The sequence below is a fragment of the Paroedura picta genome, chromosome 8 (genome assembly GCF_049243985.1).
Source record: "Paroedura picta isolate Pp20150507F chromosome 8, Ppicta_v3.0, whole genome shotgun sequence".
Classification (NCBI taxonomy): Eukaryota; Metazoa; Chordata; class Lepidosauria; order Squamata; family Gekkonidae; genus Paroedura; species Paroedura picta.
Window position 1 is genome coordinate 95,310,043 of NC_135376.1, and position 24,599 is coordinate 95,334,641.

A 24,599-nucleotide genomic window follows, 5' to 3' on the forward strand; every position below is an offset into this window, starting at 1 on the left:
GTGGCTCTCCAGATGTCCATGGACTACAATTCCCATGAGCCTGGAGGTTGGAAACTCTGTGTGGGACTCGTATGGGTTCAGACACAAGCACACAGCCCTTTTTGCTCTGGGAGCACTGAACGGGAAGGAGAGAGGAGATCTGGCCCTCAGGAGGGGGTTTTCAAGGCAAGTGAGAAAGAAGCAGAGGCCGTTGCCAGCACTTGAGGCTTCTTTCTGGTTGCCCCAAAGTTTAACTGCAGGCACCAGTTTTAGGGACTGGTTCCACTTATGGATTTATGAAGGTTTAAACAATGAAAGAAATTTCAACTTGCCAAGTATACTAAGCAAAAAAAAAAAACAGTATAAAAAAATACATCACTCACTCCAACTACCAGCATCAGCCCTCTTTAGATACAGTAACTGTTGCTTTTTGATGACCCCCCTCCCCTAGCCACACACCTGGGTGGATCAAATCCAAGTTCAAGGAGACTTCCTCCAATTTAAGTTTTATTTACTTATGTCAGGCTTTCTCAGTCAGGGTTTTATGAAGCCCTGGGATTTCTTGACGGCCCTCTAAGGGTTTCCTGAATGGGTGGGAGTTTATTATTTTTTTATACATTTTTAAAATGTCTAAAACATTTATCAGGTGATATATCAGGTGATACGACCATTTATCGTCCTGTTGACCTGCCCCTCTCCCCAAAATGGCCGATTATGGGCCTAGAGGGGGTGGGAAGGGGAAGCCCCAGGAGATCATGTTCACAGCTCTGCTTCCCAACCAGATTCTGCCACTTCTGGGATTTCACAAAGCCTGAAGAATGATAAAAAAGTTCAGAAAGGCTGACTTATTTATATCCCCAAAGTGGTTGACAGCTTCCTCGTCTCCTCCATTTTATCCTCACAACAGCCCTTTGAGGTAAGTGGGACTGAGCGTGTGACTGTCCCAAAGTCACCCAAGCAAGAGTGAGGATTTGAACCTGAGTCTGACCACCACTGCGCCACTGCGACACCACACTGGCTCCTCTTGCAAGAGAAGAGTTGCAGGCGGGCTCCTTAGACTGGAGGAAGGCTTCAAACCGGAGCCAAAGGAAAAGTGGGGTATAAATATTCTCATACCCTTTGCTCAGTGGAGAGGTAGCATAGGACTAGCCCCCCCCCCCCGCACCCTCTTAGCCAGGCCCTCCCCAGTACCCACTCTTCTCTCTGCCTCACTTGGCTGAGCCTCTCTCAGCTCCTCCTCCATCCCACCGGCCGCCTCCAACGGGTACCAACTGCCTCTGGCTGCCACGGAACTCTTTCGTTTCCATGTCAATCATTGGTGCAGCTGACCATGCCAGCCTATCACAGAAGGGCCTTTAAGATCCAGCCCTCCTCCTGGGACAGGATAAGGTAGGGGGGAGTGGGATGCGGTTTGAGGTGAGAGTTTTAATCGTAGGATGTTTTAAATTTGGACTAGGAATATTTTAACTGTTTTTGTAAACCACCCCAAACTCACTTGCGGAGACAGGTGCACTATAAATATAATAATAGTAATAATAAGAATACGCTCATGTCCTTCCACTGAATTTTTCCCCCAGTTTGCTTTAAATCCACCTGTGTATTAAAGAAAATCCTCATTTTAAAATATGGCCTAATTATGATCTTTGACAAATGCTGCAGCAGTGGAGTCAAGGACTTCTGCCAGTAGAGTCCGACCCCCCAACCCCTCAACTTCATATGCCTCCCTAAATGATGTTTCTTGAAGCCTCCCCCCCCCCCATTACCCAGATGCAGCATCTGGGGGTATCATGCTCTACAGGTGGAAATCCTTTCTCTCTGCTCCAGATCCAAGACAATATTCTGGGAGGGGCTGTGGCTCAGGGGCAGAGCACCTGCTTTATTTATATTACTAGATATTAAGCCCGCTGTGGCCAAAATACAGCGGGCCCTAGCATGGTGGGTGGGTGGAGGGATGGGGCGAAGGAAGGAGGAAAAGGAGAAAGAGAGACAGAAAGACAGAAAGAAAGGGAGGAAGATAGAGACAGAAGAAGAGGGAGAGAAACAGGTAGCCAGAAAGAGGCAGATGGAAGAGAGGGAGGAAGGGAGAAAGGGAAAAGCAAAGTGAATGCTGGGAGGAAGGGAAGGATAAAGGGAATACTGGGAGGAAGGGAGGAACAGAGTAAGGTAGATGTAAGGAACAGAGGAAGGAACAGAGGAAGGGAGGAACAGCAGAAGGCCTTGGGACCTTCTGCCGGGCCCAGGGGCAGACTCGGCTGCCCCAGGGCCCGGCAGAAGGCTCGGGACGGCGGCAGCAGGCTTTGTGGCCTTCTGCCAGGCCCAGGGGCAGGTGAGCCTGGCCCAGGGCCCGGCAGACGGCTCCCTGGGCGAGGGGAAGCCGGCCGGAGCACTTACCGCTGGGGAAGGCTTCTTCCTCTGAGCAGTGACTCCCTGGCTGGCCCAGGCGAGGCTGGGCCAACCAGCCAATGGGGAGCCGCGCTTTGTGCGGCTCCCCATTGGCTGCTTGGCCCTCAAGTGACACTTGGAGGGCCCAATCAGGAGCCGCTTCACAGCTCCTGATTGGGCCCTCCGAGTTTTTATCCCTAATTCCTCCCCACTTGCCCTTACTCCTTTATTCCTCCCGCTCCTGCGGAGCGGGGGGGAGGGTGTTAGAGATATTTATACTAGGGGCAAAGCCCGTTGTATCCAAGAATACAATGGGCGCTAGAGCTTGGCAGTGGGAAAAGGAAGGGGAGGAGTTGTCCAGTCTGTAAGGGCATGGGGCTGAATGTGGTCGCATAGTGGCAAATGAGGGCATGGGTGTGGAGAGATGGGTGTCAAGAACCTGTGGTGTGGAATGTTTGTTGAGTGTGAGAGAAGACTGACCTTTGGGAATTTTGGCATAGTGGTTACAGATGAGCTTTCCAGAGCCAGGTCTTCAGATATGTGAAGGGAAAATCAGACTGGAGACTCTTTGTTAGGGGAAGATTACATGGCAACCAATTCCTCCCAGTTCTGCGTCATTTCCCTTGTGTGAATGAGGCCACATTCACCGAAATGCCCCTCTGCCCTAATACACATGGGGTAGTCACAGTACACCGGTGTCCATCCTGTTCCTTCTTTTCCGTTTTTTCACTGTTGATTAAATGTTATGTGCCCACATGCTTCTTTCATGGTTGCTCCTTAGAAGAATGGATTTTTGTACCCTATTGCTTACTACCCAAAGGAGTCTCAAAGCGGTTCACAAACACCTTTTCCATTTGTCTCTCCACAACGGTCAACCTGTGAGGCATGTGGGGTTGTGAGAGGTCTGAGAGAACTGGGAATGGGCCACAGTGACCCAACAGGCCTCCGGTGTCTCAAAGCATTATCCAAGCATCTTCCCTTCCTCTCCCTATTTACAGTTTCAGGCTGTAAGTATTTATTTAGATTTTCCTGCACTTTCCAGACTCACAGGACGGATGCTGGTCTGCCTGTCTGTGCCCCAGAATACAAACAGTTGCTGGTAAGGGCTGGCCATAGCCCATAGCCCAGGAGGGACACACCTGCACCACTCCCTCCCAACTGCAGGCAAAAATGGCTCCTTTGACGGCTGACTCTGAGGCATTTTGAAGTCCCACCTCCAAACCTCCAGGAATATTTCCAACCCAGGAGTAGCTAACCTCCATGTGGAGCCTGGAGAGCTCCTGGAATTACAGCTCACCTGCAGAGTATAAAGATCAGCTCCCCAGGCAGAAAGGGCTACTTTGGAGAGGGTTGTGGTAGAGAAGAAACATTTAAGGCCTCCCACACAGGTTGTTGTTGTTGAATTGAAAGACTTGAGGCCTACTGCACAGGGTTGTTGTGCAAATGAAACAGGAGACAAAAAAAGCAGTTTCATCTGCAGAATAACGCTGTGCAGTGGCCTCAAACCTGCCAAGAGTTGCAAAGAAGAAAGACACATGGCTTGGCTGTGTCTAACCCCTGGCCAGAGCAGTATTTTATGTGAGAAGGGGCTTTTCTGTGGCCTCCCTGTCAGCCAACTGTTTGGCAGAAGAGGAAAGTCCCCCCCAAAAAAGGAAGGTCCTCAGACTCCCCTGCGTTGCTCTTGGAAGCACCTCCCTCCCCTCAGTCAGGGCCTGTCAGAGGCTCCTTCCCAGCAGGCCTGAAGGGAGGGGGAAGGAGCGCACTCTGCAGCCTCCTGCTAGCTCTGTCAGGGTTCTGAGGCAATTTACAGTTTGACATGACAGGACAGCCTTGGAGCAAAAAGGGCTGGCACAGCCTCTGTTCTCACCCCCCTTGGCAGCCCTGCTGACCTCTCCCTTTGGTGATCAGGAGCAGACTGGCAGGCATTTCTCCAGATTGCCCCTGGCTGGATGGAATTTTGGTCTGTCCTGGTGAGGGGCGAATCGGAAGGCGCTTTGCGCCTTCCGACTGGCCCCTCCGCTTGTCAGTCCAGGGCCAAGGGACCAATTGTTGCCCTTCCTCATCACGGACTGAGCCCACCCCAACACCCCTTACTGTTTTATTAAGAGAGAAAAGATTGTGGGATTTATATTCCATTCTATCTTTGGGAACTCAAACCAAATTACATTTTGTGGTGTCCATACAATCCCTCTAAACGTTGAAAATTAATATACGTTAATAACAATAAATAGCAATAAAACATTTCCATTAAGATTCTAGACATTGAAATGAAAAGTTTACGATAAATACTAAGTTCTTAGCACGCAGAAGGTCCAAGATTCAGTCCCCAGCATCTCCAGCTAAAAGGATCAGACATAAGGTGATGTGATAAAGCTCTGCCCGAGACTCTGGAGAGCCACTGCTGGTTAGAGTAGACCAGCCTTTCTCAACTTTTTTACCTTTGGAAAACTCCTGAAACGTTCCTCAGGCTTTGAGAAATCCCAGAAGTGGCGCCATCATGCAGAATATGGTTGAGAAGCAGAGCTGTGGACACGCCCAGCCAGGACCCCTCCCCTTCCCATTCCTTCCAAGTTGGTCATTTTGGGAGGGCGGGAAGGATGACAAGACAATTTTAAAAATATATTTAAAAATTAATTAACTCCCACTGATTTGGAAAACCCATCCAGGGCTGTCAAGAAATTCCAGGGTTGAAAAAGCCTGGAGTAGACAATACTGACTTTGAGGGACTGATTCAGGGCAAGGCAGTTTTGTGTGTTCAGTTACTGGCTTTCTTTCCTTCCTTCTTTTTTTCTAAGATACACAGTCGGTCTGTAATGAAAATTAAGTCCCCCCTATTTTGATTCCTGATAATCATAAGATGCCTGAATATTCAGATGCCCAACCTGGAATGCCTTTGAAGTCCCCGGACGCAGAGCATGCAGGGAGACAGGCAGCCAAATCGCTGGCTTGTACAATAAGGCCTGAGGTTGCAAGCTCAGAGGCCTTTGATCAAAGCCTGTACCTCCCTCTCAACATCTGAGGAATCCCACTGGTGTTAAAATTTTAAATACACATCTGCTTAATGGCTTGAAAAGGTCAGGACCTTATTGTCTCCCAGCAGGGGTAAGTCTCAGCTCTCAACCAGGGCATAACTCACCCAGTGACGTCAACGCAATGCTCAACTTGAATGTTAGCCATAAACATTGATTATTTTAAGCTTTGTCCCAGCACCCCTCCCTGGTTAAACAAGTCTGATATGTAACCTCTGCCAGTGCTTGTTAATGGCCACGATCCAATCCCAATAGGAGCTTTTGAACATGAACATGTGTGCCTTCAACACAAAGCTTTTTATTTACTTGGGTTGTACTGTAAAATGCATCCTCATTTTAACACATGGCCTAATAACGATCCTTTTTGACAAATGGCAAGTCTGCTGCACTGCAAAGCTGCTTGTAATGTTCTGTTTTAATGTGAAATTAATTTCATTCTTTCACAACAGCAGCTGTAGGAGACTGTTGTACCAGAGTTAGATTCTTGCCCCAGTTTCAGGAGTTCCTTCAAACATTATATGTTTTTTGTGTACTATTAAGCTCCCCTCCCCCCAAAAAAAAATCTACATCTAAAAATAGATATTGGATGAATGAGACAAGCACATGCTGATTCTGTGAACTTAGGCAGATTGTGAGTGGATGGGCAGAACAGAATGTGTGGGGCTTGGCTCTTGTGACCCTTTCATGCATGCCCAGGGAAACGCCAAACATCACTTTGGGGTCAGGAGGTGAATGTCTTCCAGGCCAGACTGGACAGGGATTTTGGGGGGGACGGGCATCATCTGGGCATGAATTTGGGGTCACTGTGGGTGGCCAGGTAGTTGTGAATTCCCTGCATTCTGCAGGGGTTGGACTAGATGGCCCTGGATGACCCTTACAAGTTTATGATTCTAGGATTCTATGAGGTGGGGGAGGGTGTTACCAGGAAGGGCTAATTAGATGCAATGTGGAATAGTAGGTTATAAAAATAAATATTTATTAGAGTATTTATTAGAGTAACTGAGCAATAAATCCAGCTGACTAGATAGAAGCAATTGGTAAGGAAAGAATTGTTGTTGTTATGTGCGAAGTCGTGTCCGACCCATCGCGACCCCATGGATCCTCCATGCCTTCCTGTCCTCTACCATTCCCCGGAGTCCATTTAAGTTTGCACCTACTGCGTCAGTGACTCCACCCAGCCACCTCATTCTCTGTCGTCCCCTTCTTTTGCCCTCGATCGCTCCCAGCATTAGGCTCTTCTCCAGGCTCTTCTCCAGGGAGTCCTTCCTTCTCATGAGGTGGCCAAAGTATTTGAGTTTCATCTTCAGGATCTGGCCTTCTAAAGAGCAATCAGGGTTGATCTCCTCTAGGACTGACCGGTTTGTTCGCCTTGCAGTCCAAGGGACTCGCAAGAGTCTTCTCCAGCACCAGAGTTCAAAAGCCTCAATTCTTTGACGCTCGACCTTCCTTATGGTCCAACTTTCGCGGCCATACATTGCAACTGGGAATATCATAGCCTTGACTAAACACACTTTTGTTGGCAGGGTGATGTCTCTGCTTTTTAGGATGCTGTCTAGATTTGCCATAGCTTTCCTCCCCAGGAGCAAGCGTCTTTTAATTTCTTTGCTGCAGTCCCCATCTGCAGTGATCTTGGAGCCCAGGAAAATAAAATCAGTCACTATCTCCATTTCTTCCCCATCTATCTGCCAGGAATTGAGAGGAAAGAATTAGCATACAGAATAACAAAAGCATTTACAAACATATGTGAGAACTGAATGACGTTAGCACATGATAGTGACATAAGAAACCGATATCTCTGTTAAGCCCTATGGGTTCCATTGTCCTCGTAACTCAACAGGTACTTAGAAGTCCCTCATTGAACCTCCTGGAAGGCTGAAGTGTTCTGGATCTATGGTCAAATATTAGCAACTTATTGACTGATGGAGGACAGCTAAGAAGCCTCCTAGCTGATCTGAGCCTGTTTAAAACCACCTTTAAAAAACGAACCACTTTTTAAAAGTTGCTCTTTCTGCTTTGTTTCTGCTTTAATTTCATTATTTTAAAAAGAATTAAGAAATTGCAGAAAGACCGAATGTTCCAAGATAAAAGCCAAAGCGATAGTTCACTTTGATCGAAACATTACTCAGCAATGTCGTCATAATCATTCTCTTTTAATGTAAACAGAATTTCATTCTTTCACTATAACAATTAACTACATTTTTTAAAATTTCTTTCTTTCTTTTTTTTGTAATTAGCACGAACCCTGATCTGGATAGCTCAGGCTAGCCTGTTTTCATAAGCCAGGGGTAGTCAAACTGCGGCCCTCCAGATGTCCATGGACTACAATTCCCAGGAGCCCCTGCCAGCGAAAGACGACCTCCAGTATAGACTATAGACCTACTAAAATGAAATGCCATCACAAAGAGCTCACCTGAGTTCCACTGGAGGGGAGGGGATGTCTTTTACTGGCTGAGGGGATATCACAACACACTAGGAGAGGGAAAGACGAACTCCAGCTAGAGAATATAGACCCACTAAAATGAAATGACATCACAAAGAGCTCACCTGAGTTCCACGGGAGGGGAGGGGATGTCTGTTACTGGCTGAGGGGATATCACAACACACTAGGAGAGGGAAAGACGAACTCCAGCTAGAGACTATAGACCTACTATAATGAAATGACATCACAAATAGCTCACCTGAGTTCCACGGGAGGGGAGGGGATGTCTGTTACTGGCTGAGGGGATATCACAACACACTAGGAGAGGGAAAGACAAACTCCAGCTAGAGACTATAGACCTACTATAATGAAATGACATCACAAATAGCTCACCTGAGTTCCACGGGAGGGGAGGGGATGTCTGTTACTGGCTGAGGGGATATCACAACACACTAGGAGAGGGAAAGACAAACTCCAGCTAGAGACTATAGACCTACTATAATGAAATGACATCACAAAGAGCACACCTGAGTTCCACTGGAGGGGAGGGGATGTCTGTTACTGGCTGAGGGGATATCACAACACACTAGGAGAGGGAAAGACAAACTCCAGCTAGAGACTATAGACCTACTATAATGAAATGACATCACAAAGAGCACACCTGAGTTCCACTGGAGGGGAGGGGATGTCTGTTACTGGCTAAAGGGATATCACAACACACTAGGAGAGGGAAAGACGACCTCCAGTAGAGACTATGGACATCTGGAGGGCCGCAGTTTGACTACCCCTGACATAAGCGCTCCAAAGTTTAAGCAGGGTGGCCTTGGGCCGTATTTGGATGAGAAACCTATTTCCCAGGGTTTTCTGGGAGTTATTTTGTGCCGTTTCCCCTTGTTTTGCTTCCAAAGAGAAAGAAATCCAAAAAGATACAGATTGCTTGAGGCCAACTGACTCAAAACATCTACAGCTGAGAGGTTGAACCTACCGAGGGCTTGTCAAAGTTGCTTGTTGAAATGTTGTTCTAGCCCAGGGGTAGTCAAACTGCGGCCCTCCAGATGTCCATGGACTACAATTCCCAGGAGCCCCTGCCAGCAAATGCTGGCAGGGGCTTCTGGGAATTGTAGTCCATGGATATCTGGAGGGCTGCAGTTTGACTATCCCTGTTCTAGCCGATATGCTATTGTTATTTGCTAGATTGATATCTGTTATATTGTTATTGTTATATGGATATTGTTCCCTGTAAATGTTCTATATGTTTTATGTAAACCGCCCAGAGCCGTAGGGAACGGTGGTATAAAAATCTAAATAAATAAATAAATAAATTTGCTCAGATTTCCCCCCTGCCCCTATTCCCTGCCCTGCCCACATCAAGGTCATCCCACACACTCTGCACCTTCCACCATCCTCCCCCCAATCAATGTACAAGCTTCATTTTCCCCAAGTTTGCCCCTCATTTTTTAATTTTAATTAAAAGGATCTGTACAAGATTTAGTTCCCTGCTAGCAGTGACTTGAAAGGGGGATCAGAGAGGAGGCAAACGGCAGCATCCCCAGTGGGGAGAGGGGTTAGGATTTCGGTGCTGCATGCAAATAAAAGAAAGGCGGGGATCATCAGTGCAGAATGAAATGGGCAAGTGTGGTCAGCCCAGAGGAAAGGGCCCCTCCAGGAAGAGCTTTTGATTGCACACATTTATTTCCTTAATTTCAACAGGCCCCATTTGAAAAAGGAAATTAAATACTGTTCCAGTTGTAGCCACTGGACATTCTCACACTTGGTTGCATAACAGAGTTTTCAAGACGGATTTGCAGGAAAGTGGTAGAAAAAGGTCTTTTCTCGTAACAGATTATTTCGACACAACAAAGAGTGCCCCCCTCCCTCCACCCAAGCTTGGTCCCCCAGTGGGAATAAAATGGATTGACTCTAATAGGTTTTAATGTACAGTGATTAGCTCATTTATAAAAGATTTCTACCGAAGCCTCCATTATTTAGATGTGGATCAAGATCAAACGAGATCAAAGTGCATGCAGCACCTGAAGGAGAACCAAGATGTTAATTAAATGAAAAGAAGATCAATGGAAGCTAGCCTCATTGAGAAGATACAGAAGGGGGGAAAGTATTGAGATTCAGGGCTGCTGGGACTCCAGTGGGCCAGAGAATGCTTTCTTGAGCTTCATCGGCTACTCATTCATGCTATGCCTCTTTTTTTAAAATTTGGTCTATGAAGTTTCATTAGATCGTCATAGGCCTGGATTCATGATTCATTACCTGCCAAGGAATAGATGACACGTGACCCACAAAGAAAGATTAATACAAGTCGTTAAGCCACATGTTCCTAAGTGCCTTCTATGCCGAAAAAGTTGAGGCTGTAATGAATTATGGCACATCCATCACATGACACGTCAGGAGCCCAAGATTCATACACTGGGAAGCTTAAATAACATCAGAGCGGCACAGTCCTTGGGGGTCACTCAGGCCCAGTGCTGGGAGGCAGTTTATTAGTATCGGCTGCTCTCCTGCTGTTTTAGTTGTGGTTGTGGTTGGACAGGCCGAGCACGGCAGGCTCTGGGTTATTGTGGTGAACCTCTCAATTCATGCTGACAAAGACCATTTCGAGAAGCTACTGGAAGTCAGCCTCAACTGTGGCCTCGGACATTCCTGGAGATTGGGGGCTGGGGCTGGGGAGGGGGGAATTGAGGAGGGATCTCACCTAGAATCTGATATGCCATAGAGTTTGCCTTCCTAAGCTGCCATTTTCTCCAAGGTAACTGATCTTCACAGTCTGGAGACCAATCGTAATTCCAGGGGATCTCTAGACCCTACCTGGAGGCTAGCAACCCTAGGCCAGGGATACTTCCAACTTTTAAGCTCATAATTGCCTGGGCCCAGCAGGGAATTGCCTACCTTAAGACTCAGTCTCCTATCCTTGAGAAACTGAGGAGAAAAAGCAGCCTCCCTAGAGATGCTCTATGAATTTCCCCACATTTCTATGGCCTTTACCATAGAGATGAGGGAAAATTTCTAGAACTTAACCTTGAAGTAACAACATGCCCTCCCAACATCCCAACATCCTCAGGCACCGCCCTCAAGATATCCCAATATTTTCTCATACAGTTTTGGAAAACTTAGATGCCAGCCATAACAAAAATATGAATGATGATACATGGGTGCATTACAAAGCTTGCAATATTTATCAAATGGCAAAAAGTTGATGAGTGTATAATTTTGAAGCCTCCCTTTTGAACTCGGAGCTGAGGCCAAACAGGCCTCCTGCCCTCAAATGGCCCTCTGCAAAGACATCTTGCGCCCAGCTAAAATGGCTTCATCACCATCCAGGATGCCAGGGGGGGAAATGTTCAAGTAGTGACAATTATAGAACAGAGGGAAAGAAGGAAGGGAGGAGGAGAGAGGTTAGCTCTGGATAAGCAACAGCATTCAAAGACCTGAGCTTTTTCTGTAACCACTGAGATTATATGGCTACGCAGTGTATACTGTTCAAGACTGTTGCTGTATATATTTTGGGTTTAACCCAGTGCAAAAATTCTGCTTGCACTAGAGCTCTTGTGTTCGTGGAATTGCAAGAAAGGTCATAGCTAGGGTTGGGCGCTTTGGCACTCGAAGCGGCCGTTTGCTCCCGACGCAGCCAGCGCCATGCCATGGGGGGGGAGGCACGGGCATCGGCAGGAACTCCATGCCTGCGTGTGTGCACCCACCGGTGCGCCGACACCTGCGCTCCCCCCCACACACACAGTGCGGCCCTGGCTGCGTCGGGAGCACACAGCCTCTTCAGATGCCAAAGCGCCCAACCCTAGTCATAGCAGCAGCAAGTGCTAAGTTAAACTTACTGTATCCCCACTCATGTTGCCACTCATACACCATATTTACCATTTTGTACAACCAGTATAGGGAGGGAAGAATTAGGGGTTACATACGATTGTGAGGATCCTCAGTTACCCAGAAAAGCAAATTCTTGACTTGAAGGAAAATTTTCATTTGTTGAGTAAGAAAGCGCACTCAGCAAGGCATTGTTGAAACTGAGGCAAATAGCATCAGATACAACACATAACTCCAGACCCTGCAGCCTGCTGTGGGAACCCAGGGAAAGTAGGAGGACTTCAAGCAGTCTCAACAACCAGACAGGGTGACCTTAAGGTTGCATTCTGGAGGGGAATGGAGATGGACGCCAAAACATGGCCAACGGGTAAGATCAACTACAGAACCTACATAGTTACCACCTAAATAAACAATCTAAAATCATGGCAGAAACTACAGGGTTCAGACATCCGGCCACTCCAAAATTAGCCTCCAGCCACAATGGACTCTGGGGTAGGCTTTAGGGGATAGGCTGAGTGGAAGTCCCAAACCAGCCTGGGCACCCAGACGTGGGCAACTTCCACCCATTCCTGCTATCCCATGGGGAACTCCTTCCAGTCTACAAAGTACTGGAGTTTGCCCTGATGTACTCTGGAGTCCAGGATCTGCTTGACTTCATAGTGGGTGTGTTTGTCCATGTACACTGTAATTGGAGCATAATCAGAATGCCATTTATCCGGTTCAGGAGCATGACGTAGCATGCAACAATGAAACACAGGATGGACATTTTTGTAAGTCTTAGTCAGGGAGAGTTCCACAGCCACTTCATTAATGACATGAGAAATGGTGAAAGGCCCCACAAACTGTTTACGGCCCCACAAACCGTTTACGGGAAGGCTATTGGCAGCGAAGATGCTTGGTGGACAAATACGCCCTGTCCCCCACCTTCCATGGGGACTCCAGGAGGCATTTCTTATCAGCTAATTTTTTGTATTCCTCTTTGGCCATAGCAAGAGCGGCCACAATGGTCAGCCAGGTTCCCTGTATGCGTGCTGCCCAAGCTTTTAGATCAAGAGGACTGTTGGGACAAAGGACTCAAGTGGGCATGGCCAACACATTAGTCCCCTAGGTTCCTCAGAGGGGGGCATTCCCCTGCTATCATGAACCCCGCGTGGTTTGTCCATTCTGGGTGACAGCTTTAAGTCAGGGCTGCAGATTCAGGGGCACCTGAGTTGCCTTATGAGCATCTTTTGTCCCCTGGACAGGGTGGTTGGCTTCTTGGGGGCCAGCAAGGGGCCTGGCACATCACCTGCCACAGGCAGCTTCACCCCTTTCTTCAATGGGCAGTCAGTGAGGAAGAGGCCGGTCCCCCTGTGTCCCAAACACAGGCCCTTCTCCCAGTGTTGGTTGCGTTCTCCTGCATCTGAGGGGGGCATGCACAGGGTTCAGTTTTCCAACCTACACAGGTGCACTTCCCTACTGCTTCCCCAGCATGCTGAGCCTCCACCATTTCCACGATTCGGAACCGAGTCTCAAACTCTCTCTTGAGGTGCCACCCATCCCAGCAGGGTGGTGGGGTTTGCCTTCCCCATACATTGCTGCAGGAGATTGGGGCGCAGTCCCTCACAGAAAAACTGGACCTTGGTGGACTCATTACAGTGGCAGTCTCTGGTGGCCAAGGGGCAGAATTCAGTGGCATCCTGGGAAAGTGTCTTGGTCCCCTCACGCAGGCTGCACAGCTGCTCCTGGATGGTGTCCACTTGCAAAGGTTCTTCAAAGTGTAGCCACAAGGCTTGCATGAACTGATCATAGCTCAGGAGCTCCGGGGCATCCAAGTCATGAGGCCCCAAATACCAGTCTGCGACCTCTTTCTCCAGAAATACTCCCATTTAGCATACTCGGGATATCCCACTGGAGCCCGTCCTCATCCATATTGCACCTGAACCAGAAAGAACAACAGCCTCTTCGCTGACCCATTGAAGTAGGTGAGGAGCTTCTGCAACTCAGGGAATCCACCAGGGCCAGGGCCATCGCTCCAGCAGCACCCCCCCCCCAAACCTGGGGGCTGTAGCAACAGCAGTAGCCATCTTCATGGCCACCGTAGAGTTCCCGGCCTCTTCCTCTGTGTCCTCGACATATTGCCCCAGGACACAGCGAGCCTTGGCCTTGGCCTCGTTTCCCAGGGACAGTGTTGCCATCACCCCCAACAGGTCATCCAGCTGGGCTTTGAACTACTGCTTCATCTTGAGGAACTCCCCCCACAGTGTTGTTCCCACATCACGGCAGTTGTGGTCACCCTCCTCGCTCAAGTCGCCGGCTCCCAGTCCAGGGGTAGTCAAACTGCGGCCCTCCAGATGTCCATGGACTACAATTCCCAGGAGCCCCTGCCAGCATTCGCTGTGGGCATAAATGAAGCTAACGTACACCTAGCGAGGGAAGCCAAAGAGCTGGTGGCCATCACACAAGGGACAACAGAAAGGACGCCAGATGTAGGGGAGGGAGATGACTTGTTGAGGAAGTGAGATTCAGGGGAGTGAGGCAGCCAAGGAGAGGGGGGGGGGGAAGGAGGATCTGATTATTTGGTGATACAGAGAATATTAAAGCATCACTCATGTTTAATGTTTGCAATCATGAAAGTCCCGCATCACTGCATAGCACCGTCAACGGCGCATACCTGCTGAGAGTGATAGATCTACTCTGTCCTGGACAGTGGCAAGATAGAAAACAGATTTTCATCAAGTAAGCGAAGGCAGGTCTTGCTCGCTCTCTTTGCATCCGTCTTATGAATGTACCTGGCAGGTGAGGAGGGCAACGCCAATGGATCGATGAGCTCGCCTGGGTTATTTGCCCCAAGGTGATCCACAGCATCCCTATTTAAAGAAATTTAAACCCCGGATGCCGGGAAATGTTATAGGGACAGGGAGAAGACGATCACAATCCACATGTGCTTCACTTAGAAGGCTGACCTACTGTTCAGTCACACTGGCTGGTTCATCATCTGCTTTTTAACCAAGTAACTGATTCATTGCTTCATGATGAGCTACAGAGCTCAACCCAAGGCAGTCTTGGTTAGGGATGAACAAACCCTCTCCGGTTTGCCTTGGGCCCTGTCTGCCACTCGCAAGCAGAGGGGTGATCTTTCAATGCTCATTTTGACTGTTTGCTGATCTGTTTGTAGTTGTTTGATGGGTTGTTTCACTATATTCATTCCCAGCCATATTTTCACACAGGCCAGCTGAGGTCTACTACCTCCACCAGTTTCATCTGCACAACAACCCTGTGTGGTAGGCCTCAAATCTACAGAGGGTCACGGAGAAGAAATACACATGGCTTGGCTGCGTCTTCCCTCCAGCAGAGAAGAGGCTTTTCTGTGACCTCCCTGTCAGCTAACTGTTAGGCAGAAGGGGAAAGCTTCCCCCCCTCAAAAGGAAAGCACAATTCCCCCCACAGATCCCCCTGCGTTGCTCTCGGAAACGCCTTGTGGGGGGGGGGTGAATTTTATAATGACTTGGTAGTCTGGGGGCCTGACCCAGGCAGCAAGTCCATTTCTAGGGTTGCCCGGCCTGGATTGGAAAATATCTGGAGATTTTGGGGATGGAGCCTGAGGGGGTGGGGCTTGAGGATGGGAGGGGCACAGCAGAGTATAATGCCATAGATGCCAACCCTCCAAAGCCGGCCATTTTCTCCAGGGGAAACCATATCTGTAGTCAAATCTCCAGTCCCCGCCCCCCCCCCACCTGAGGTTGTCACCCCCAGGGGTAGTCAAACTGCGGCCCTCCAGATGTCCATGGACTACAATTCCCAGGAGCCCCCTGCCAGCATTCGCTGGCAGGGGCTCCTGGGAATTGTAGTCCATGGACATCTGGAGGGCCGCAGTTTGACTACCCCTGGTACATTTAGATCTTTTCCAAGCCAAAGTGCATGCCTTTCCTGAGGAAGGGTCCATGGGCTGTTTGAGGGCCTGGTTGCTCAAATGCCCGCAAGGCCCAGAGGAGAAGTGACGCTTGGGCCTGGTTTGTTGCCATAGCGATCCAGCACCCTTGGGTGCCTGAGGGTTAGATCCAACTGGCTCCTCCCCGCAGAGATGGAAAGGAAGCACAACCCACTGGCAAGTTCTCTGACTTGGGTCACTGAAGCACCACTGTCCTTGCACACTGAGCCAGCGAGGTCTAGTGGTTAAAGAGTGGTGAACTCTCATCTGAAGAACCGGATTTGATTCCTTACTCCTCTACCACATGCAGCCAGTAGGGTTAACTGGGCCAGTCTCAGTTCTCTCGGAGCTCCCTCAGCCTCACCTCCTTCACAGTGTGTCTAGTGTGGGGAGAGGAAAGGGAAGGGGAATGTAAGCCGCTTTGAGACTTCTTTGGGGAGTGAAAAGCAAGGCATAAAACACCCCAAATCTTCTTCTTCTTCTTCTGAAGGTTGCCAACATCCAGGTGTTTCCATTGATATCAAGTCTTATAAAGATCAGTTTCTGTGGAGGACATGGGAGCTTCAGAGCAGGGGTAGTCAAACTGCGGCCCTCCAGATGTCCATGGACTACAATTCCCAGAAGCCCCTGCCAGCATTCGCTGGCAGGGGCTCCTGGGAATTGTAGTCCATGGACATCTGGAGGGCCGCAGTTTGACTACCCCTGCTTCAGAGTATGGTAACACTTCCCTGTTGAGCTCTCTCCTCTGTGTAAACTCTGCCCTCTCCCAGGCACTGCCTGCACAAATCTCTAGGAGCTTCCCAAGCCGGATTTGGCAACCCTGTGCATGCTTCTTTTTCATTTCAGGAGAACTTCTCTGTGGATTTCACTGCCAGGTCAGATCTCTTTGACCTGACCTTTCTGCTCCCCTGCCTCTTGGGCAGGCCCCAAATCCACCCCTTCACTTTAAAGTGAGGCTTCTTCATCTCCAGGTAGTGCCTGGAGATCTGGAATTACAGCTAATCTTCCAATTAAGGAAATCAGTTCCTTTGGTGAAAGCAGCTGCTTTGGGGGTTAACTCTTAGGCACGCTATCCCATGGAGGTATCTTCCCTCCACAAAGCCTGCCCTCCTCAGGCCAGTATGCTTCTTTTGTATTCCTACAAAAGGAATTTTGCAACTTGTGTGGTATTGAACTAGGATCTGGGTTTGAATTGGACCATTTGTGTTGGATATTGTAATGCTGCATGCAAGAGGGAAGGAAAGGGTTACGGGAATTCTCCCCCTCCAATGCACTAAGCAGCTGCCCCCACCCTCTCATCAGTCACACATTCAGCCTCTTTGGCCCATGTTTACCTTCGATTTTTTCATCTTATATGACCCCTCTTCTTCTCTCTCTTACCTGGGCTTGGAGCCATATCAAGTTAACCTTTTTGAAGTCAATCTGTTCACAGTCATTTCAATATACCTACGCGGATTCATTGTATAAGATGTGCTTCTATTTTTGTCGGTAAAAATTCTTTCACTTGTTACCATTGGAGTCAGACCATCATTGCAATTTCTTTGGACAGCATTTTCCCCTTAGCTGGGAAACGTGGAGAAACGGGGCTACTTTTTTTTTTACATTTAGCCCAATATAACCTACCTTACAGGATTGTTGTGAGAGTAAAACATAGAAGAGTAAAACATGTAAGCTACTTTGTGTCCCTGTTGGGGTCAAAGGCGGGACAGGAATAATGAAAATAAGCAAACCAGGAGCTGGCACCCTTCATGGATTATGATATGTTCAGAATGTCCTTTTCCTCTCATGGAAATAACATTTCCCGAAGCCTGAGTCAATATTTGCTTAAACATGGTTTTCAAAGAAGATGCCATTATTTCCCTCTCCCCCCTCAATGAGGCTACGGGGTGGTGACAGCATCAACTCCAGGGCCGTCTCCTCCCTGGAAGGAGCTTGCAGAATCACATGCTGTGAAATCCAATTATGCGCCACTCAGCCGGCAGGACTGGACTCCATCAGTTGGCTTCTCCTCCCGATTTTACAAACGGCTCTTTGTGACCGTCCAAAGCAGGCTGAGATGGCCGATGACCCGGCAGCCACCCTGGGAGGGAGTTAAATTGCCTCCTCACCAGTTCATGACCTCTATGCCTTTTCATTAGAGAAGTTCAGGGACTTCGTAAGGAAGTTGAAGGAGGCTAAGCGTTCACTGGCTTACATGAGGCCTAAGCTGGAGAATAAGCAGCTGTCTTCGTATCAAGCTTTGATTCCCTAATAGCACCGTAAGTGCGGCATAGCAGGGAAGAGACCCTTTTAAACACTGAGTGCGGGGGGCCAAATTACATAACAGGACATCCATGCACATGGAGGTCTCACATTCTGATCTGTGGGCATTAATGTTGCCAACTCCAGCTTGGAATATTTCTGGAGATTTGGGTGGAGTTTGCAGAGGGTAAAGTTTTAGAAGAGGACAGAGCTCGGTGAGAATTTGATTCCGTACAATCTACCCTCCAAAGCTGTCATATCATCAAGGGAACTGATACCGGCAGTCTGGAGATCAGTTGTGATACCAGGAGAAATCCAGGCCCACCTGCATGGAGATTGACACTCTAAGAACTTTCCCGTAGTCTCCATGGTAAAGACTCTCTAGGAATTTCCCCCCAGTCTCTGTGGAAAAGACCTTAGATGCCAGGGGACATTCCTAGGGAGTCATGATAGGGACCATTTTTCCCCTCCTCTCCTCAATTTCTTGAAGGTAGAAGATTGGGGCTGAGAGCAGGGATTTCCCTGCCAGGACCAGGCAGTTGGAACTCCTCGGTAAGGGGGTGCAGAAGGGCAGTATGGCAGCTGTACATATGGCTTTGCCATTCCGAGAAGACAATATCGACTTAGATTTAGTATAAGGCAGCCTCATGTCTTCATATCACTCAGATGTGGGGTAAACAAATCTGCAGACCTGTTACACATGGATAAAATAAAGCCAATATTACAAAATGCCACAAATAGGGTTCTGTGCTTCGGCTTGGTTCAGCTGCCTTGGTGATCACCAACACCTGAGGCGGCCAGTGATGCGGAGAGGAGGGGCAGTGGTGTGCCAGCCAGTGATGCCCCTCCGCTCTGTCCCTCAGCACTGGCCTCCTTCAGGCTTTGGTGATCACTGAGGCAGCCGAACCAAGCCGAAGAGCACAACCCTAGCCACGAATCCCCCTCTCAATGAAACCAGCCTCAGTACAATGAGGCCTTGGAACCTCTGACTGCTTGGGGAACTGTGGCGCACACAACGCTGCTAAAGAAACCTCAGTACTAAAAATGCTCAAATATTTTGATTCTGGTCCATTTCTTGTTATGATTTAGAAATAAGGAGAGGATACCGAACAGCAACAAATTACAAGCTCCTGAGGCACTCAGGTTGCAGAAAAGTCCCCTGCAGTTACCCGGTGAATTCTTTTTTGCCCAGAAGGGATTTTAACGCCGAATAAGAAAATACAGTGGCAGATACATATGGAAAAGGTCTGGTGAACTGCTTACCTCTGATGACTATATGAACCCAGACTAACCGGCCGTCCTCTCAAGATGATCTTAATGTTATTGTTACCATTACTATTTATACCAGAGGAGCATCTAGGGCAGGGGTAGTCAAACTGCGGCCCTCCAGATGTCCATGGACTACAATTCCCAGGAGCCCCCTGCCAGCATTCGCTGGCAGGGGGCTCCTGGGAATCGTAGTCCATGGACATCTGGAGGGCCGCAGTTTGACTACCCCTGATCTAGGGCATTGTTCAAAACCATTGTTTTCCTCATCTAGATGCATGAGCACAGAGCAACTCACTCTACAGGAAACATCCCAGTCTTGAACCAGGATGGGTGTGCCTCACGATTCCACTCGAAAAGCGGCAAACTGAGCCCTGCTTCCCACCCCAGTGCAGAATCCAAATCCTCAGGTTCTGCTTTTTTAAAGAGGAAAGTTTCTAGCACAGAAGGCCCCAGACTTTCCGAGCCTGCAGGCACCCCTGGGATTCGGACACAGTGCAGTGCATTTTGGCTGCCACAAAACAGCTTCTTGGAGGCAGAGCCAGCACGAAATGGCTGCCCTCGCTCGTCTTCAGTCAGGGAAGAGCCTGGCGCTATGTTGGCAGCTGCTGTCAAAGCAACAGTTTAAAAAAATCTGCCCAGCCAATCAGATGCCTTGAAGAGAAAGGAGGAGCTGTTTTTAGACCTCATTTTTCTCTCCCTGAAGGAGTCTCAAAGCAGTTTGCAATCACCTTCCTTTCCTCTCCCTGCAACAGACACCCTGTGAAGTAGGTAGGGCTGAGAGAACTCTGACAGAACTATTCGGCAAGGAACAGCTCTAACAGGACTGTGGCCAAGATCACCCAGACGGCTGCAAATGGAGGAAGAGTGGGGAATCAAACCCAGCGCTCCAGATTAGAGGCCACCGCTCTTAACCACGACACCATGCTGGCTCGTGCTGGAGAAAAGCCCTGCCTGGACTACCCACTTTCTAAAAACATGTGGTAGGCACCAGGAAAGGTGTTGGCAGGTGACATGATGCTCATAAGGTTGCAAGGATGGGTTAAAAAATGCAATCCTTGAAGCAAGGGGATGGATCAGACTGTGTTATCCTCTAAGCAAAGGACAAGGGCAACTTGCACCCATTTGCTGTACCTGAGACAACCCCCCAATTTGCATCTGGTGCTGTTCCTGAGAGTCCCCTATCCCCTAAGACAGGGGCAGTCAGCCTGTGGTCCTCCAGATATTCATGGACTACAATTCTTATGAGCAAATGCTGGCAGGGGCTCATGGGAATTGTAGCCCATGGATATCTGGAGGATCACAGGTTGACTACCCCTGCCCTAAGAGCCACATTCTTTGGCCATCTGTGGGCAGCTGGGACGGACAGGAGGCTTGTGCACTGCCCACAAAAATGCCTTGTGCACGCAGAAGATAGTCTGCACCCAACCCGTTATCTCAGTGCTACTCGCAGTAGTTCTGTGGACGCATGAAGCTGCCTTATCCTCGGTCAGACCAATGGTCCATCTAGCTCACTACCAGCTGCCCCAACCAGCGGTAGAGAAAGATCTTTCTGACATTTGCTATTTGAGATCCTTGGACTAGAAAGGCCAAAGTAGGGAGGCCTGGTCCTTTGGACCTGCCGGCAGGGGATGGTAGTGATGTTGAACCTACAGGGTGCAGGAAGGAATGATGAAAATAAATGGGACATGCCTAAATGACCTGAAAGTGATGCATGAACGTCAGGGACATGGAAGAACGATGCTCTGATTTAGAGTCAAAACTCTAGCTTCTACAACAGAGTTTTGCCCAAATTCCAGAGCATCCCCCCCCCCCCAAATCCCCAATGTGCCTACATCACTTTCAGGTTACATTGGCATGTTGTGGTTAATTTCTGCATTGTTCCCTGTTGGGGGAGGTTGTAATTCTCCCCCACCGGTCCCCTGGTTGACAGTGGAGAGGTGGGGCATGAAAGCAGAGGACCCCACCAAGGGTTCTGTTGCCCCTCGACTAAGGATTGGCCCAGTGAGGTGCAGGGGTTCGAGTGCAGGACTCGGGTTGGGATGAGCCAAGTGCAAATCTCTGCTCGCAGGTTAGGCCTGGCCAGGTCACTGACTGGACTCGTTGGGTTATCGTAAGGATAAACCAGAGGAAAGACCATGTTTGCCATCATGAGATCCTTGTGGGAAATCTGGGACACCAATCTGGGCCTTAATATGCGAAGCAGATGCTTTCCCATAAAGCCATGCCAACCACCAGGTAAGGCCTGGAGATCTCCTGGAATTACCACAAATTCCAGGAGAAAGTGGCAGCTTTGGGGGATGGACTGTATGGCATTATACCCCAGAGGTCCCCCTTCCTCAAACCCCACTCTCCCCAGGCTCCACTCTAAAATCTCAGAGAATTTCCCAACAAGGAGTAGGCCAGCCTGCCTCTCATAGGGCAGGTTTGTGTTCCGTGTATCTCCTGTACCCATCTTCTGGGTATTATTGTGCGTTGCTTGAAAGAAAAATCCTCACAGGATGCTACTTTACCCTCTGAATGTATCCAGGGAAAGGAGTCTTCGACGCTTGGTTGTCTCTGCCACCGGCCTTGAGCAGTCTGGGGAGTTCGGTTCCTGAAAACAAAAAAAAGGCAAAAAAAAATCTCAAATTGCAGCCTTTCCAGGAGGTTTACTAACTGACATGCCAGGTGAGCCATTAATCTCCATCAGGACAATAAAATCCTTTCCAAGATCGAAAACATCGGCATCGAGGAATCCTGGCTCTTGGGTCAGGAGGAAACATACAGATTTAAAATGATTTCACAGAGACTTGAGGACTTGGAAATGCAACTTTTAAACTCGGTTCCTTGCTTGTAGCCCTGGCTCTCCTAGATTTTGTAGCATTCTTGTACATGATAAAGTCCCGCCTTTCTATCTTTACCCCCTGGAATCCTTTCAGGCAAGGAGGGCATTGCTACTGGCAAGATAATGTCTTCCCTTCGAACGTAGGTTCTGTCAAATTCCAGTAGCGGAGAGACTTTGCTTGCATGGCTGTGATGTTCCTCATATTATTTTGGCCTGGCCTGTCTTGTCTCATCAGTGTAGCTTAATTCAAAATTATATTAAAAAATCAGAGTCCAGTAGCACCAACAAAGATTTATTTAAGGCGTGAGCTTTCGAATGCAAACGCTCTTCGTCAGACTAAGAACTGACCATCATAACAGTAAGAATATATAAGCAAAAGTTAATCTTGTTACATTAGTAAACTGTGTCACAGCATCCAAACACAGCCACATGATAACTCCCTGCCAAACCAGCCAATCAGACCCCTCGAATCCATTTGTGGTTCACAAAGACATATTAGAAATAAAACTGTCAAAGACAGTGATCCACGGCTCACACAGAAAAAATAATGAAGTTGCAAAGGACCTCCAGGGTCATCCAGTCCAACCCTCTGCAGAATGCAGGGAAATCACAATATCCTGCCTACCCACAGTGACCCCAATTCCATGCCCACGTTATCCTCCCCCCCAAAATCCCTGTCCAGTCAGGCCTGGAAGAAATTCACCTCCGAACCCCAAAGTAGTGATCGGGATTTCTCTGGCCATGCAAGAAAGGGCCACAAGAGCCAAGCACCAACACTGTCCCTTCTGCCTACCTACTCACAATCTGCCTACATTAATAAATAAATACATTATATTAGTCACTAAGTTACCACTGGCTATTTAAAATTACATACTTTTTAAAAAAGTAGCTATTTTAATGGTCTAAAATGGTTGAGATAGTTTCTGAGACTGTAAAAAGTTGGAAAGTTGGAAGTCTCATAGAATTATAGAATTAAAAGATACCCCCAGGGTCATCTAGTCCAACCCCCTGGGCAATGCAGGAACTCACAACTACCTCCTTACCCACAGTGACCACAATTTCACACCAAAGTGATCCCCTGACCACCACCACAAATCTCCAGAATTCAGCCTGGCCTGGAGGAAATTCACCTACCATCCCACGGTGGCAATCAACAATTCTCTGAGTATGCAAGGAAGGGCCACAAGAGACAAACATTGGCACATCCTTTCCTGCCTACCCACTCACAATCTGCCTAAGTTCATAAAATCAGCATTTCTGTCAGATGGCTATCCAGCCTCTGCTTAAAAACTTCCCAAGGAGAACCCACCACCTCCCGAGGAGGCCTGTTCCACTGAGGAACCGCTCTAACTGTCCTGCCACTGGGTCCATTTAAACTAAGGTGACCAGATTGTCCCACTTTTGGAGGGACATCTGGGGGCACCTGGCAAATTGTACTTACGTTGAAATTAAAACATATATATTACAATACTATTTTTGCATTCTATGCGTTCTATGAAAATGTTTGTTTTTTAATCAACCACCCCCCCGGTCAATGGTGTCCCGCTTTACCAATGTTAAAATCTGGTCACTTTAATTTAAACAGATTAATCAATTCAATCAAATCATCACCACATGTGACAAGCTATGCTGAGTTCGGTCTCCTGTCCTAAGACCAGAGAGTTTGATTCTAAATTACATTTCATACTTCATTATATCACATTACAGTCCCGTTGTCCCAAATGAAATAAAATTAAGAGGGGATTGTAAGGAATATAAGGGGTAAATGAGGTTAGCATATGTAGCGAGATAAGAAACCAATATCCCTATTGAGTCCTGGGGATTCCATTGAGTACTATCATAACCTGCAACCCAACAATTTCCCTTTCCAGTGATGTAATGTAATTTAGAATCTAACTCTCTGGTGTTAGGACAGGAGACTGAACTCAGCACGACTTGTCACTTATGGGGAAGCTTCGATGCTGGGGTGGAGATAGATGGGGCTAGCAACAGGTGTCTTTTAATTACTTTCTTTTCACAACTGGAGAAGTGTCTGCCATTAATCACTACCCTTAACATTTTTATTGCCCTTATGCTTTTGTTAATAGGAATTGAATCCAAAGGACTGATGAACTCTTTTATTCAAGCAAGGCATTATTTGATTGTGCTAAACCTCTTCATTATACTGTATTTCTGTTGGATATCTTCATGAGGCTGTTTACTAATGCACTGCTACACATTCTCTCCTGGTATCTGTTCTCTGATGGTTCCTATGTCATGGTCAGAGGAGCTGTGCCTGCAAACGAAAGCTCACACCTTGAATAAAACTTTGTTGGTCTTAAAGGTGCCATTGGATTCAAATCCTCCCTATACCTTTCATCTCATAGTCTCAGAGAACCATCCACTTCCATGCGATTTCAAACAATGCCAACAGCTCTACTGAGTGGGCGATACCATAAAACACTATAAGATCAATGCTTCGGTATCTGTGGAGCTTTAGTCTTGGAGGATCTCCTACATTATACACTTATTTGCCCATTCTATCCTAGAACCAAATTTCTTGCTGGCCTACTAGATAGGCTAAATGATAAATTCGACCAGGGAAAACTTGTGTTTTTGTTAGCGGATACTAATTCATTTGTTTCTTACAAAATGTCATTATTTGCCCTTGCGGTGAAGAAAATTAGGGCCAAAGTGGTTCAGCAGAGAGCAAATAATTAGAATAATAGTATGATA

General features: G+C 48.0%; 1 protein-coding gene across 4 annotated transcripts in view; it reads right to left on the minus strand.

The window, feature by feature from the left end:
- LOC143843979 (heparan-alpha-glucosaminide N-acetyltransferase-like) overlaps positions 1–24,599 on the minus strand; it is a 271,359-nt gene that overhangs the window by 161,627 nt on the left and 85,133 nt on the right. For all 4 annotated transcript variants that reach the window (XM_077350869.1, XM_077350873.1, XM_077350872.1 and 1 more), the window contains one exon: positions 21,571–21,653. In XM_077350869.1, coding sequence (XP_077206984.1) covers positions 21,571–21,653 — 83 coding nt within the window. The remainder of the gene's footprint in view (positions 1–21,570; positions 21,654–24,599) is intronic.